Source organism: Ranitomeya imitator, chromosome 5, assembly GCF_032444005.1.
Source record: "Ranitomeya imitator isolate aRanImi1 chromosome 5, aRanImi1.pri, whole genome shotgun sequence".
NCBI lineage: Eukaryota > Metazoa > Chordata > Amphibia > Anura > Dendrobatidae > Ranitomeya > Ranitomeya imitator.
The window spans coordinates 63,454,191-63,472,216 of record NC_091286.1 but is presented as its reverse complement, the minus strand read 5'-3'; the positions used below and the strand labels follow the sequence as shown (position 1 = coordinate 63,472,216).

The 18,026-nt window shown below is 40.5% G+C and overlaps 1 protein-coding gene across 1 annotated transcript in view; it reads right to left on the bottom strand.

Moving 5' to 3' along the window:
- The window catches only part of BFSP1 (beaded filament structural protein 1), a 61,434-nt gene extending 44,641 nt beyond the window's left edge, over positions 1-16,793 (bottom strand). The window contains exons 1-2 of the mRNA XM_069768744.1: positions 16,333-16,793; positions 8,717-8,777 (exon numbers count right to left, since the gene is read on the bottom strand). Coding sequence (XP_069624845.1) covers positions 8,717-8,777; positions 16,333-16,706 — 435 coding nt within the window. The 5' untranslated portion in view covers positions 16,707-16,793. The remainder of the gene's footprint in view (positions 1-8,716; positions 8,778-16,332) is intronic.
- Between the last annotated feature and the right edge of the window lie 1,233 nt (positions 16,794-18,026).

Below are 18,026 nucleotides of genomic sequence, written 5' to 3'. Positions count from 1 at the left end.
AAAGCATTAATTCGATTTCATTTAGCTGTTCAATACTTTTTCCCCATGTCATTTCTCATTAGTAGACATAACTTAATTTATGGACATCTATGGTTTGATATCTTTGCCTGTGTGGATTGGATGGGTTGTTATCGACATCTCTTAATAACAAAGAACAAGGCTTTCCAATTACTTGTTTTTTGTTATAAACTAGAATCCATCCAACCTCCTTGTGTCTGTCACAGATCATATCTTTTTCTTCAAACTGAAAGCCTTTTCTCATTTCTATGATTTAAGATCTAGATAAATGAGATCACAAACTATATATGGAGCATTGCTAAGCAAGGCAACACTGTCACATTATTAATTGGGAAAAAGAAAAATAATGGTTTTCTTTGACTTTCCACTTTTACAGAATTTTAATTGCTTTATTTGGTAAACCTACCCTCGTATATTCCATATAATCAAAAGAGTAAAAAGTAGACAACACCGCCAAGTTCACTGGATCTAAGCTCCTTTGATGCAATGTGTAGTTTGAGGCTGTGCCTTCGGATCTCGAGTGCTCCTCAGAAAAAACATGTGTCTACCGTCCATAACCAGAAAGAAAAATAGGTAGCACTCACCAATCCTTTAAAACAGTGTTTCCTTTATTCAGTCACAGTAAAAACTCTTCATTGCCTGGGAGCGTGAGGGCAGGAGTGTTCAGGTGCTGACGACGGCCATTTCGCGCTGGTATAGCACTTCTACGTGTCACCCGTAGAAGTGTTATGCCAGCGCGAAACGGCCGTCGTCAGCACCTGCACACTCCTGCCCTCACACTCCTGGGCTATGAAGGAAACACTGTTTTAAAGGATCGGTGAGTGCTACCTACTTTTCCCTCTGGTTATGGACGGCTACCCTCGTATAGTTATACAGCTTTGCAGCATTACTAAAATGATAAAATGCTTGGGTATTACAGCTATAGCCAGTAATATAAGTCAGCCAGGGCTAGCAAAGGGCTTACAAGAAATATGACAAGAAGCTTGGATAAAGCTGTTAATATTCTCTCTCTCTCCACTAAAATGGACTTCCTGCAGAAGTCTGTATTCAGAGTTCAGCACCGGACACTAGGTGTTTACAGTTCAGGTTCACTCATCTCTACTAGTGACTGTTGACTGACTAACTGGTCAGTTAGGAGCTGTAACCACAAGGTGTCAGATCGTGACTGGCGACAGGAAGACCAGACACGGCAGCTGGTAAGTATTTTACTGCAGAGAGGGAACAGATATTAGTGATACCACTCCAGGGGTGAAACTAAAAAAAATCAGACTGCAGAAAGAGAAAGTCCCATAGAGGGACTAAGTAAAAAAAAGTTAAAACAATTTGTTCATAAAAAAAAATATCACAAAGTAACAAAAAATGTAAAAATATATTGTACCCATAAATAAACATGTTTATGAAAAAAAAGTACACATATTGGGTATCGCCATGTCCGGAAAACCCAATCTATACAACTGTCCCACCAGTTAACACCTTCAGTGCATACCATAAAAAAAACACGAAAAAAACAATTCTTTTTCATCATATCACGGAAATGAAAAAATAAAATTAAGTGGAATAAAATGTGAAAAAAGACAAAATTAAATAAAAATGGTATAACTGAAAATGTCATCTTGTCCTGCCAAAAATAAGCCACCTTACAGCTCTATCAATAGAAAAATAAAAATGTTATAGCTCTTAGAATAAAACGATACAAAAATAATTGTTTTTTCTATAAAATAGTTTTTATTGTATAAAAGTGGCAAAACATAGAAAATATATAAATGTGGTATCGCTGTAATTGCCTTATTAATTTTACCACACACGGACCTGCTTAAAACTGACTGTCAAAAATCGGAATAGAAAGCGATAAAAAAATGTCATGTCCCCAGAAAGGCACCAATAAAAATGTCACCCCGTCCCGCAAAAAAACAAGCTCCCATATGACTTTGCCGGCCAAAATATGTGAAAATTACGGCTCTCAAAATATAACGATGCAAAAACTAGTTTTTGCAATACAAAAAAACGTTTTTTAGTGTGTAACAGCAGCCAAATATAAAAGACTGATATAAATTACACTGACCCAAATAATAAAGTGGTCTGATCACTTATACCACACAAGGAATGGCATTAAAAATAAATAAAAGCAATTCTTTACCTGTTGTTGATTTGTTTATTCTGCCTCCCAAAGATGGCAGTAAGACTCGGCGCACATTTATTCTGTGCTCTGCGCTGAGCGTTTACACCAGGGTTTTCATGTAAATCTCTAAAATAAGTGATTCAGATGCAACCCTCGGCGGAAGATTCCCTTTAATGAGGCAAATGGAGGCACTGTGGCTGCAGTCTGGCCTGTGATCCAGCGGTGTCTGTCTTTTTATGCATGCATAATAGAGCCGTTTCATGCACTTCTGAAAAGGACACCATTGAACAGAGGCTATATGGAGTCCAGAGTAATTCTGCTGCCTCATTACAGTGAATGAATCCCTGAGGGGTTTCATCCGAATCACATCACTCAGAGACTTAAATGGAAACCTTCATGTAAGTGCTTAGTGTAGAGGGCTGGATGAATGTGATCCAAAAAGATGTTTAAACTTTTCCCAATAAAAGTTTCAGCTCAATCCACATTTCTGGTAGTACAAAGGTTCTGGAAAAGGTAAATGGCTCCCAAATCCAAGTGCCCCCTCCCTTCTGAGCCCTAGTATGCCTAAATCACATTTAGCATCCACATATTTGGCATTTCTGTAGCGATGACAGCAAGACTAATTTACAGGTGAAGCATGAGCTGGGCACTACAACATACTGGGCATTAGAACGTACGGGGCACTAAAACATACTGGTGACAGCAATGACAGTTTGCAATTTTCACTCAGCAACATCCACTACTGAGTCTCGCTGTAAAGCTAAGCAATACTGTACAGCCACATATGAGGTATTTATACATTCAGCAGAAATTGTGGGACAAATTTTGATGCCATTTTTACCCATTTCCCAGTGTGAAAATGTAAAATCTTTGGCTAAAACAACATTTTGGTAGTAAAAATGTAATTATTTGTTTCTTCACAGCCCAATGGTATAAAATTCTGTGACCCACCTGTGGTGTCAATATGAGCACTGCAATGCTAGATGAATTTATTGAGAGGTATAATTTGTAAAATGGGGTCTCCTATGGGAGGTTCTGCTGTTCTGGCACCTCAGGGGCTCTGCCAATGTGACATGGTACCCCCAAACCAGTCTAGCAAAATCTGAACTCCAATATGGTGCCTCTTCCCTCCTGAACTACCTCAAAAGTAGTTTTCAACCACATATGGGGTATTGGCGTACTCAAGAGAAATTGCACAAAAAATGTTGGGGTCCATTTTCTCGTGCAATCCTTGTGAAAAGGAAAACAATTAGGGCTAAAACAACATTTTTGGATGAAAAATATTTTTTTCATTTGTCAGTTCAAGGTGTTCACCCCATGTGTAGGTACATTCTTTGAGAGGTCTAGTTTTCAACAGGAGTCCACTTGCAGAGATTCCCACTGTTTAGGCACTCCAGGGGCTCTTGAAACGCGACATGACACCCGCAGACTATTCCATCAAAGTCTGCTTTCCAAAACATCACTCCTCCATTTCTAAGCCCTGTCATGAGCCCAAACAATAGTTTATCTCCACATATGGGGTATCTTCATACTCAGGAAAAACGTCACAATCAATTTTGGATTCCGTTATCCATGTGCCCAAGCAGTATTTTTCCACCACATATAGGGTATCTGCCTACTCAAGAGAAACTGCATAACAAATTTTATGGCCAATTTTTTTCTGTTTCTTTGTGAAAATAAAAAATTTGGGACTAAAATAACATTTTTTTGTGAGAAAATTGTGATTTTTGTTAGTTTAACATTTCACGTTTTCTACGTTGTACTTGTAAACGTTTGTGAAGCATCTGGGGGTCAAGGTGCTCAACACACATCTAGGTAAGTTCCCTGAGGGGTCTACTTTCCAAAATGGTGTAAGTTTTTTGGGGGTTCCACTGTTTAGGCACATCAGGGGCTCTCCAAATGCAACATGGCGTCCCCTAATTATAACTATTCCAGCAAATTTTGGTTTAAAAAAGTCAATTGGTGCTTCTTCCTTTCCAAGCCCTGCTGTGCGCCTAAACAGTAGCTTTCCTCCACATACTGGCTATCGGCGTAGTCAGGAGAAATTGCACCATAAATTGTATGGTGCAATTTCTCCTTCTATCCTTAAGAAAATGCAAATTTTGGTGCTGAAAAACATTTTTGTGAGAAATATGGGATTTTTTTATTTTCACTCTCAATGTTATAAACTTCTGTGAAGCACGTGGGGGTTCGATTTGCTCACAACACATCTAGAATAGTTCAACGAGAGGTCTACTTTCAAAAATGGTATCACTTGTAGGAGGTTTCCACTGTTTAGGTGCGGCACCCCAGGGTCCTGGTCGTCGCAGTAGTATTGCTTTCCTCTCGGGGAGAGTGATGCTGTGTTTGGAGGCAAAGAAGGATAACTGCATCCAGGTACCACAAACATGCAACACATTTCACACTCCAGGCCACCAGGGGGAGCTCTTGCTCCTATTTATTAGGTCACACCCCACATTGGTAAAACTGGTCGCCTCTAGGGAAAGTTAGTCAGTTGCTGGCTGAGCTCCGCTCAGTTAGTTGGTCCCTGGCAGGGGTGGGATCCTGTCAGAGAACAAAGGAGAAGGACACGGAGCTGTGCATGCCCTCAGAGCTGCAGCTCCTAGGAAGAGACATCAAAGACAGAACTGTATTACAGCGAGCGTTCAAGGAAGTCATAGCAAAGGAGTGGATATCAGAAGGGGACCAGCCCTACACAGGCTGCCTCCTACTGAGGCGCAGAAGCCCGGTAGCCGAAACACAGAGGGAGTAACGACCTTTATGCCTTGCTCCAGAGACCAGCAGGACAGCTAATTTCACGTTACCTGTCTGCCCTACACCCAGGAGGCACGGCGGCACCCCTTAGAGGCTGGGGCATGATAGACTTCCTATAACCCGCCTCAAGCCACTAGTCATACGGGTTTGTCATATCCTATATGGGGGACAGAGAGAAAGACATTACATCTGTGAGGACCTTATGTGAAGCCTTAGGCAGTAAGGAACTACAACACTGCAGTGCAAGGGAAGGCTACTGATTTCCACCTGGACAAGGGGACTCTGAACTTGCCTCCAAACTGGCTGGACTCTGCCTGCCCTGTGATCTGGTGCCCTGGACTGTGAATGCTGAAGTCTTCAGTAAAGGTAAAGAGACTGCAACCTTGTGTCCTCGTTCTTCTCTGTGCCTCTCACCATCCACCATCTACACACCGGGAAGCCCTGGGGACATGCTTCACCTGTGGGAAGGTATACCATGTAGCTGCCATAACATCACCCCAGCGGACCCCTTAAAGCAGCGTCAGTTACTCTGACCGAATACCACAGGTGACATCACAAACACAAACTTTATCCCTTTAAAGACCTTTCCCTTTTACACGGACGTCCCAGGGCCACGGGCCGGGTCAGCCACCGTGACATCCTCCTGTGTACCGCAGGACCCGGTACCGAGTACCTCACGGCCACATGGGTGCGCTCCATAGGCACATCAGGAGCTCTGCAAATGTGATATGGCACTCGCTAATTATTCCATCGAATTTTATATTCATCTGTCAAATGGCGCGTCATCCCTTCTGAGCCCTGCCATGCGCCCAAACAGTATTTTTCCCCACGTAAGGGGTATCAGCATACTCACAATAAATTGCACAACAAATTACATGGTGCAATTTATCCTTTTTTGTGTAAAATGCTAAATGTTGAGCTAAAAATATTTTTTGAGGTAATTTTTTTTTTTTACAGTTCAACATTATAAACTTCTGTGAAGCACCTGGGGTTCAAGTGCTCACCACACATCTAATTAAGTTCCCTTAGGAGTCTAGTTTTCCAAAATGGTGTCACTTGTGGGCAACTTTTAATGTTTAGGCACATCAGGGAATCTGCAACATGGCATTTGCTAATTATTCCAGAAAATTTTACATTCAAAAGGTCAAAAGGTGCTTCCTCCCTTCCGAGCCCTGCCGTGTACAACACATTTTTGGGTCCATTTATAACCTGTTACCCTTGTCAAAGTAAAAAAAAATTGGGTCTAAAGTGAAATTTTTGTGAAAAGTTAAATGTTCATTTTTTTCTTTCACATTCCAAAAATTCTTGTGAAGCACCTGAAGGGTTAATAAAGTTCTTGAATGTGGTTTTGAGTACCTTGAGGGGTTTAGTTTTTAGAATGGTGTCACTTTAGGGTATTTTCTTTCCTATAAACCCCTCAAAGTAACATCTAATGTAGTCCTTAAAAATGGTTTTGTAAAGTTTGTGGAAAAAATGTCAAATTGCTGGTCAACTTTTAATCCTTATAACTTCTTAACAACAAAAAATTTAAAAAAATGTGCTGATGTCAAGTAGATAAGTGGGAAATGTTATTTATTCATTTATTTATTTTCTCCAATATTTTTTATTAGGATTTTAACAATTTTTAACTGGGTAGGATAAACCAGGAGGGGGAGGAAGGGAGGGGATATGAAATTAGGAAATGAAACCCCTATGAGAATAGGGGGAAAATGGCAGGCTTACAAACGTATAGAAGTCATATTTTTACGATACATCCTGAAACAAAATTCCTACGTGTACATTAGCTTATGATGTAGATTAAGGTATTATTGAAAAAGCTTAAACAGTGTAACTGAGATATAAGATTATGTGTTGTAGCTTCATAAAACCTGAAACAAAGTTCCTACATGCGTACATTAGCTTATGATGTAGCTTAAAGTATTATTGAAAAAGTTTAAACTGTGTAACTGAAATATAAGATTATGTGTTGTGGCTTCATAAAACAAGAAAAACTAGCATAAAATAGATTTTTTATATGAATACATGTGTTTGTGAAGTTATTGAGTTCAACAACGCTTCTCTCATAAAAATAGTTATTCAGACTGAAATACAAAACTAAAATCTGTAGCACTCAGTAAAATATGAAAACCTGCCCGGTACGGGATTACCTTAAGTGACCCAGAGACCTGTTGGAGGGCAATGTCCGGTTCAATATTAGTAAGACATTCAAGTGGGAAGTAAACTTATTTCAAGTAGGGTAGGCTTCTGGTGTGGCCAGAGGGACGGTATCAGGTGGAGTTGAAGAAAACGATAGCCCCACTTTTTTTAGGAGAGTCATTCCCTCCTCCGGACTTGAGAGAGTGTACGCCTTTGAAGCAAGTTTGACATATAAGTTGGAAGCCTTTGTCCACAGGTAGCGGATTCCAGCGTGCGTGAGTCTCCGGGTGGTTTGGAAAAAAGATTTGCGTCTTTGTAGCGTTATTTTTGACAGGTCCTTAAAAAAAGATAGGTTGCTGTATGGGGCTGGGAGAACTTTTGAGTTTCTTGTCAACCCCAGAAACCCGGAAATGTTATTTATTAACTATTTTGTGTGATGTAAATCTTAACTGTTTTAAGGGCATAAAAACTAAGTTTGAAAATTGCAATATTTTCAAAATTTTCACCAAATTTCCGTTTTTTTTCCCCACAAATAAACGCAAGTCATATATAACAAATTTTACAACTATAATGAAGTACAATATGTTACAAAAAAATAATCTCAGAATCAGTGGGATCCGTTGAAGTATTCTAGAGTTATTATATCACATAAAATGACATTGGTCAGAAATTAAAAAATTGGTCTGGATATAAAGGTGAAAACAGACTTGGGGGGCAAGGGGATTAAGAAAAGAGGCCCGGACTGGAATTAAATAAAATTAATGAGTGATACTCATTCATACCGATCTTCTGCAGCTACCGTTCTGGTGCTTTTCCAGTCACCATTGATGAATACTTTTTGGCTTCATCGTGAGACTCTATAAATGTCAGGGAATGCCTGCTCAGTAAATCGCTGTCTGCAATAATGACCCACCTATCCAACGAATGGCAATTTCCAGCGGACCATTATGTGCAGCCCAAGTAATAAACTAGGGATCTGGGAAGAAATGGTAAGCCTGGGCATATTTGATATCAGTGTGAGCCCTTTTAAAACCCAAATCCTCTATTTAAAAAATCCTTAAAAAAGAATTACACCATAAGGTAAAGAAATGTGTCTAGCTGACAGTTTCCCTTTAAGAAATTGGATACATTAGACCAATGTATTAAACTGAATGGAGGCCACTTTTCTCAACAGCACATATTGTATTTTATAGCTGTGTATCCGAACCATCAATATAGGAGAATATCTACAAAAATACCTATGTTTTATTGTGATTGGATGTCAAGGACAAACCACGCTATAGAAGTAATAACCAATATAAAAAGCTGCAAGCTGTATAATCTCTATCCGGCAGCAAACTGTGAGCCTGGAGACTATAAATGATAGAGGGCACGTTGCATTGGCTGCCGTTGTCCATTAGATCTTGTGTTCGATCCATAAAAACTCAGCTTTTATAAAGTTGTAAATGTAAAGATCAATAAGAATGAATTCTGAGCTTAATAGAAATGTAAGACAGCATAAATACCTATTACCATGTGTAAGCTGCGGAGTGCCACTTTATAAACCAGGTTGTTCAGAGAGGTGTACATGTTTAACTCTAGCAGTAGTGGTCACACATGTTATAGACCAAGATCATGTGATGGGAAGGTACAGTATACACAACCATCGTACTAATGACACCCCCCCTCCCCCGGATAGCGGTCACTTACCTTATTAAGGCGCTCTAGATTGTCTTTAAGGAGTAGCTGATATTCACATTCATTTTTGTACCTGCAAATGCCCAAAATAATCAGGATATAGTAAAGCATTGCAAATTTGTTAGCAGTTCTAAAAGAATTAGAGTGACCTTCCACTATGGCACTGAAGAGCAACTCTACATTTATTATGTACCGTCACCTTCCCTGGTGCCATGAGTTTGCCTCCCTTGCAAAGATCAGCTCTCCGATACTCCTGCATCCAATATAGCTACCACAATGGCATGGGGAGTAGTGTTGAATTTTTACCTCCCATTCTTTTCATGTCGTGTGGAGGCGTCAATCAGACTTATTCCTGCTCCACCGCCTTGCATGCAGGGGACCGCAACACTGGACTTAGTGGATGATATAGCAGGAAGTAAATAACAAAGTGCACATGAAAAATTTATAGTCACTTTTCAGTGCCAGGGTAGAGTGCCACATGAACCCTAATAAGGAAAACATGCTGGGCATAGCTGGCGCTAAGCAATAATGCAGTATACAGTTACCCTCACGTCCTCTCTCTAGTAGTGGTTGCAGGTAACCTAATGTTATATTTCATCACTTTTCAAACCAGACCAATTTTTGTTTTTGCACTTTTGTTTTTTCCTCCCCTTCTTCCAAAAGCCATAACTTTATTTTTCCATTGATATAACCATATATAGGGTAATTTTATAGGGAATGAGTTTTAGTTTTGAATGGCACCATGTATTTTACCAAACAATGGACTGAAAATTCAGGAAAAAAGTCATAAGTGGATGAAATAGTGAAAATAATTCTGCCATTATTTTTTAGGTTTAGTTTTTATGACATTGATGATGCAGTAAAATGACTTGGTAACTTGATTTTCTAGATGAGCATGGTTACCTAAATACCATTTTTACTTTACCCTGTTTACAATAATATATTTACGGCAATATCAAACATGCTTCATTTTTTATTTTTTGGGGATTAGTGATGATTGGAACTTTTAGTTATTTTTTTACTTACAGTTGTTTAACATTTTTTTCACATTCTTCTAGTCCATTACATAAACCTGCATTGGTGTAATTGCTTATAAAATGCACAGCAATAGTTTAGTATTGAAGTCTATTGTCAATTAAACAATTTTCTCTGATACCCATTTATACAAACATATATTGGACTTCAAAGAAAGTACCCGCACGGTAATCCAGCCGCAACTTGTGATCACTTCGGATAAGGGAAGGGGCACGATGGACAAGTAATTGCATGTTAAACCACTTTCAGTAGGTGCAATTTTCAGTGATGAACAACAGCATCCAACTGGTTAAACAGCTGGCTCTCATCACTGTTGTGAAAGGTAGATGCCAGCTTTGTAACACATGTGGTACCTGCTGGGTATAGAGAGTGTGTGAAGATTATTGGAGACATAACTCCATGTCAATCATCTGTATCCTATTCAGAATGGAATGGAATAAAACCCCTTCAGCACATGCAGTGGTACCATGACACCTGGCCAGCTTCAAACAAAAGGATTCACACCCTTACCAGTTAGCTGGTATGTAAGTGTAACACCCCAAGTAACCGGCTGTTACAGTGGCATTGCTTTCTTCATGGGGAGAGTGATGTCATGCTTGGAAGCGAGGAAGGGTCCCTTTATTAGATATCACAAACATGCAACATGTTCTTACTCCAGGCAAGAAGGGGGAGCTCTGATCCAGCTTGTGGGTGGCTCTCCTATATATATTCTGGCTGGAGGGAGAGTTAGTTAGTCTGTCACAGAGGAGTGAGAAGAGAGAAGAAGAGACAGAGAGAGTAAGGAAGACTGAGGGGCCATGCAGCCACGTGAGGTGCTGCAGCTCCTGGAAAGAAAAGAAAAGATGGAAGTTTGTAGAGAGCGTGAAGGAGGAAGGAGAAAGGGAGAGTGAAGAGCTGGAGAGAGAAACTGCGACTGAGTAGCTGGAAAACCTAGGTTGTGGGGATAACTTCATGCCCCACAGCAGATTGCACCATTTACCTGTGCACCATTTACACCCGAAGACACAGTAACACATAGAGCCGGGTCATGAAAGAGACTCTGTAAAAGGCTCGCATTACCTGCCATACGGGTTAGTGTCCTACCTAAATGGGGACAGAAAAAACTTGAAGACCTTGCGTGAGGCCTAAGGCAGCAAGGGACTGCAACACCGCGCTAGAAGGAAGGCTTCCAATCCCACTTAGTTAGGGAGATTCCAGACTCACTTCCAAGCTGGGCGGACCATACCAGCACCTGTGATCAGGTACCCTGGACTGTGGCTGCCTGAATTCTACAGTAAAGAGTTAAAGAGACTGCAATTTGTGTCCTCTGTTTCTGTCTACACCATCTACCATCTTTATCTACTACACTGGGAGCCTTGGGGGACCCAGCTTCACCTGTGGGAAGCCATACCATCCCTGCTGCCATAACATCACCCCAGCGGACCCCTTTAAGCAGCATTGGTCATCCCTGACCGAATACCACAGGTGGCGGCATAAATATTTCTTATTTCACAAACCCCTCTAAAGACCTTTCACCGCTGCTGTGACACATCCCTTTAAGTACCGGACCCGGTACCAAGTACCCCACGGCCCTGGCGGGTGTTCTATAACCTTCTACAGGAAGAGCCCATGTGGATCCAAGCCATGTGGCCTGAGACCTTTGTTCTTTGCTCAGCCAGCTAGGATTTCATAAAGGAGTTATGGAAATACTATACATCCTAGCTGTACATGGTCCTCCACTTCTGAGCTCAGCTGCGGAAACCGGAAATATGGAACATGCACTTACGCCCATAAACACGTGCCTTCCGACATGTTTTCTGTATGGAGACGCATCGCGTGATTACACTGCATTGTTTATAGCACACGTAGCCCCTCAGCAGCACGCATGTTCAAGAGGAACTGGCTGAGCCAGATCCTAGCTGTACATGGTGTATATTGCCGAGATCCCCAGAACCGGCCAAGCGCCTGCCTGGGTATCGAGCCATTCTAACACACATAGGAAAGGAGATAAATAGAACAGCCAACAGCAGCTAGGCAGCAAAATTGTGTTTAGTCTCTATGAGTAGTAGGGGCCTGGTCAGATCTGATGGCACCAGAACCACTGCCCTAGGACTGTCCAGAAAGGAGTTATGATTCTTCACAGGTTTTGGGAGATTTATCTCCAAACCTCCAGGGGAGGGGATTTAGGTTCAGCCCAGAGGGAAGGAGGGGAGTAATACAGAGAGTTAAATGATTGTATACAGCATATCCTATTGCTTCTAATCTGGGAGGTCATGAGGATATATTGTGTGAGAGGAAGTCCCACACAAAGTCTGTGACCTGCATGCTCGTATGGATGGCTAAGAAGGTTTTATCCTACTGAGAGATTTCATTTAAGAGAGAATATAGAAAAATAAACATTTTCATTAAAAAAAATCTGTATGGTGTGAGTTCTGCCAAAGGGGGTGTTATTATGAAAACCTATAGCACACAGCCTTACATAGCATTGCGCATCTATTTCTCCATGTATTATCATAGTAAGTACACCAGACTCATCAGATTACAGAGATCTGTTTTTAATCATTTTTCTTCATTCCTAACCAGGAATAATTATGAGTTGTATCATACCTGCACTTAACGGCTCCAAAAAAATATCTCCTTCAGATATTAAATTTTTTTTTTTTTTCTTCATGGGGACTAATTTTTAGGTTCTTTTGTATTCATTTCTTAAGGCTAATATTGGGGGAAAATACAATGAGAAAGTTAAACACATCTATTTTCACATGTTTAAAAACTTTTTTTTACGACAACCGATCACTAAAAGCATTTTAAATTATTTTTATATAATTTTTATATATTTTTAGGGGAGGGGACTAGAAACATCGATTGAGATTGGCTGTATCATTTTTTCAATCAGTTTTCTTTTATTAATTAATTTATTATTATTATTTTTTATTATAGCGCCATTTATTCCATGGCGCTTTACATCTGAGGAGGGGTATACATAAGACAGACATAAAAGACAAGTACAATGATCTTAATCAATACAAGTCATGACTGGTCCAGGAGGAGGGATAATCCTGCCGTGAGGGCTCACAATCTACAAGGGATGGGTGAGGATACAATAGGTGAGGGCAGAGCTGGTCATGTAGCGGTTTGGTGGATCAGTGGTTACTGGAGGTTGTAGATTTGTCAGAAGAGGTAGGTCTTTAGGTTCCTTTTGAAGGTTTCCACAGCAGGCGAGAGACTGATATGTTGGCGTAGAGAGTTCCAGAGGAAGGGGGATGAGCGGGAGAAATTTTGTATGTGATTGTGGGAAGACGAAAATAGAGGGGAGTCGAGAAGGAGATCTTGTGAGGATCGGAAGTTGCGTGCTGGTAGGTACTGGGAGACGAGATCACATATGAATGGAGGAGGCAGGTTGTGGGTGGCTTTGTATGCTATGGTTAGGGTTTTGAACTGGAGACTCTGGGTAATGGGGAGCCAGTGAAGGGATTGACAGAGAAGAGAGGTCGGGAATAGCGGGGGGACAGATGGATTAGTCGGGCAGCAGAGTTTAAGATAGATTGGAGAGGTGTGAGAGTGTTAGAGGGGAGGCCACACAGCAGGAGGTTGCAGTAGTCAAGACAGGAGATGGTGAGGGCATGCATTGGAGTTTTTGCAGATTCTAGGTTGAGGAAGGTACGGATCCAGGAGATGTTTTTGAGTTGAAGTAGGCAAGAGGTGGAAAGGTCTTGGATATGTGGTTTGAAGGAGAGATCAGAGTCAAGGACTACACCAAGGCAGCAAGCTTGTGGGACTGGGGAGAGTGAGCAGCCATTTACTTTAATGGATAAGTTTGTTGGGAGATTCGAGTGAGATGGGGGAAAGATGATGAATTCTGTTTTGTCATTGTTAAGTTTTAGAAATCTAGCAGAGAAGAAGGATGAAATAGCGGACAGACATTGTGGGATTTTGGTTAGTAGGGAAGTGATATCTGGTCCAGAGAGGTAGATCTGGTGTAATCAGCATAGAGGTGATACTGCAAGCCATGAGATTCTATGAGCTGCCCCTGTCCGAAGGTGTAAATGGAGAAGAGCAGGCACCCTAGGACTGAACTTTGCAGGACTCCGACAGATAGGGGGCGAGGTGAGGAGTTGGTGTGTGAGTGTGAGACACTGAATGTCTGGTCTTCTAGGTATGATGTGATCCAAGATAGGGCCAGGTCTGTGATGCCAAGAGATGAAAGGGTCTGTAGTAATAGGGAGTGGTACACTGTGTCAAAGGCAGAGGATAGGTCCAGGAGAAGGAGAACAGAGTCGTGTCGCTTGGCTTTAGCAGTCAGTAGGTCATTGGTGACTTTAGTTAGGGCAGTTTTAGTAGAGTGATGCAGCCAAAAACCAGATTGTATGCAGTCGAAGAGGGAGCAGAAAGAGAGGTGGGAGGAGAGTTCTAAATGGACATGTTGTTCCAGTAGTTTTGAGGCAAAGGGGAGAAGTGATATTGGGCGATAGCTAGATACAGAGGATGAGTGAAGAGAGGACTTTTTGAGGATAGGTGTGATTATTGATAGGTTGAAGAGATGGGGTAGTGTTGGGATGAAGACTGTGGTGAGGTTTGGGATGAAGTGGGATGGGATCGGGTCAAGTGCACAGGTGAAGAGATATGATCTTGAGAGTAGGATGGAAAGTTGGTCTTCTATAATGGTGGAGAAGCTGGTTTTGGAGGAGGAGGGATGAGTAGTTAGGAATAGGGGTTGTGGGGGTGTAGGCCAAAGCTTTCTCTGTTGTCAATCTTCTGTTTGAAGAAAGAAGCAAAGTCTTCAGCTGAGATGAGTGGAGAGGGAGGAGGTGCTGGAGGACAGAGGAGAGAATTGAAGGTGTTGAATAGCTGCTTAGGGTTGTGAGACAGGGAGGATATCAGAGATGAGAAGTAGGTTTGTTTTGCTGCAGCAAGTGTGATCTTGAAATTAGTGAGAAAACACAAAATTCCTTCCGCAAACCATAAAAACAAATGTGACACCAGCATCTCCCTCCAATTGCTGTGCTTAATTGTATGTTTATATGGATAGACATATCAAGCAACTTAAGCTGGGCAAGGAGAAATCAACCAAGGGATGGTGCTGGACTAGCCACACTATTCTTATGGTCCCCGGCCAGCTTTTCAAGCTATATTTACTTTAAAATTCCAGAACATTGCAGAGTAAAACATGCCTGGTATGATTACAGCCATGCTCCAAACCATGCTTCCTGTGGTTGGGCTGCATGAATTTATTGGCAGGTTCCCTTTAAGAAAAGAGTGGTCATCCACAGACTAATCATTTTTCAAAATATGTGATTTAAAAACAAACAAACAAATGAAACATTTCCTAATCAACTTTTAAAAAACTCAACTTTTGATCAAAAAGCAGCAAAGTAGTTGCAGATTCATAATTGATGTGTTAATGAGGCAGACAGCTTTGATTTAGGGCAAGATTTCACAGTCTAACACCAATGACTGCCATGAAGGGTTATGATGTGTTCTCAGCATGGTGGAATCCCACTCCTTTTGGAAAAATCAGGTTTTTTAGTAGCTGCTTAGGGATGGTTCAGTTCATCTATATGATCACAGTTATTTAGAAAAATTATAATTGAGTGGCTGTCCATTATTTTTTAAATAAAGTTAGCAACACAAAGGTGATAGGTGCTTTAAATGTGATTTAAAACATATTTCCTGGCAAATTTCCATACATTTGCTCATCATTTTTGAAGGGATGTTCTCAAGTTTTTAAATTGCTTTAATTAGTTACATAACATGAAAATAAGCAAGCATGCAATTGACTTGCTTTTTCTTTCTTCTGTCATTCCTCTGGTGTGAAAGCTTATATTTTACATAGTGTTCAGCTACTTTCTATGCAGGTCAGCAAATGGTGTCCACCCAGACCCTATATGAGAGTGTATCTACATTACAGGAGAGGAGTTATCTCCTAACATACCAACCACTTCTCTCCAGCCCATTAATTTTAATTTTTATACAGAAGTTGCCTGTTCACCTCCCTTTCCCTATTAGCTCCTGACAGAGTTCTTATAAGTCCTGTGTAATCACAATTCCCTGGTACCTAGCATTATGGCTCTCACTGTCCTGACCCATGTACTTGTTATAATTCCCTGTCATCTCTACATGAAAATACAGTGATAACAGTGTAGACTCCAGAACAATCCACTGACAGCTGAATGTGTTATAGCAGAACCAGTGCTGAGCTTTATATTTCTACTAATACTACAGCTCTGCGACTCACCAAAATTGTCACTGAAGTAGAAGAGTCCATCCTGCCAGAAATCAGAAAAGAAGGATATTGTATGAAGACCGCAGAGTTGTGAGCTGTTCAAGAGACAACTTGAGAATACCCCTTTAATTACAGATTAGAAATTGGAAAAAAATTGAAATCAAAATAGAAAGGAAATTTAGATTGTGATTCTGTAGGAAACAGGGACAAATTGATGATGTCAAACTTTGTTCACGGCTGAGGAATATACTAGCATTTTACAAGCAACAGGATAGAAGTTATAGTGTGGTTGCTGAATATTAATGCTCCTGAAATCCTCTCACAAAATGTATTGTATTTTGTATCCACGATCCAACTTCTGTAGACTCTAACATAAAAGATTAGTACTCACTTGTTTTTAAACTCATCCACCATCCTCTGTGCATCTTTGTATTCTCTTTCCAGTTTGGATCGATCAGTCGACAACTCGCGGAGTCTCTGCCGATTCAAATCGATCTGTTCTGCAAAAGCTTCTTCAAGGCCGGAGATCTCGTCCATCCGTTGGAAAGTCTCAAGTTGCTTTCTAAAGATGGCATTTCTCTGTTCTAGTACTCTAGCTCGATTTATGTAATTAGCAAACCTTTCATTCAGATCCTGCAAATGCTCAAGTCCCTGTGCTTGTGATAAGCCAAGGCTGCTGATATCTACAAGACTTTGCTCATCAAAGCCATCAGATCTTTCATACTTCTCTTTCCGAACTTCTCGTAAGTAACTAGTTTTGTACATGTTATCACTTTCCTATGAAACCTTCCTCCAAGCTAAACTGAGCGAAGAATAAAACGTGTTCTGTCCCCACACTCCTGCGTGCTGAATGCCATCTGGAATAACCAAATGAAATTTTGTTTCACGCAATAAGCCACAAGGGTACTATTCTCATACTTTCCATCATTTGTCAGCATTTTATTTGTTCCAGGCGCGGTGATTGTCCTGTGTTTTTCTCCCTACAGAAGCTTACATTAACAATAGGAGAGATCACACAAAAGAAATGCATTTGTACTTAACTAATTGAATTAAAATGTTTAGCCAGAGTATTTGCACTTTTGCTACTGGACATAAATTACCCAGAAAAACTGTTTAATATCAGTAAATATCAAATCAATGAGAATGAAATTCAGACCTGTAAATTATGAGCGTATATCTTCAAAATGCATCTGAATAATACCTTTGGGATTTACACCTACGAGGTGTTCTGACCACTTCATCATAACTTCCATGCTACAAGCCAAGGTGGCCTTCATTGATGGCTTCTAGAGGTGGACAGCAAAAACGGTAAATATACTGTTTTCTTTGAAATTTTTGCCTTCGATTCTTTAAACAGTTTTTGCTAAAATTCTTGTGAAATATTGAACTATTGCAACATTTTTGCATAACTGTTACTTGCACAAAATTGCTGTGACTTTTAGCGTTTTTTCTTTTTACCACCACTGGTCAGCTCTACTATATTTTACTTGAAGGCACTGTTCATCATGACTGGAGCACAAAGCGCCTGTCTTGATGTATCAGACCAAATTGTTTGGTTATAATTATGGATTTTAAAGAGAAAGAAAAAGTAAGGAACAATGCAGGATATGTTGAATATAGATGCAGACAAATGACAGTAAAGAACAGCTGTGCATAAAGGTCAAAAGGGAGCATAGTATAATGCAGCACAGACAAGATAGCCCCTTTAATGGTACAGGAACAGCAACTTTACAGGAATGGCCAATTAACCAATATCACTTGTGGTTTCTCTGGTATTTCACAGTATCTGTAAGGATATGCGCAAACAGCGTCTTTTTCAGGTGGGTTTACTCTAAAACCCACCTGAAAATGGCCGAGAAAAGGCCCCAAAAATGAGCAGCTGCATTTCTATGTAAAAACAACTTCTTGCTCATATGTTCAGTCTCTTGAGCATCTTTTACCTGCTTCAAGTGTAGAAAGACACCAGACAAGCCGCTAAAAGAAGAGAGCTGACTATTCTTTAGGCATTTTCTGCCCTGTAGATGTTCTATGCTTTATAATAGAGGTCACCCAGAATTTTTTTTAAATTCCTGAATAAATAAAAAA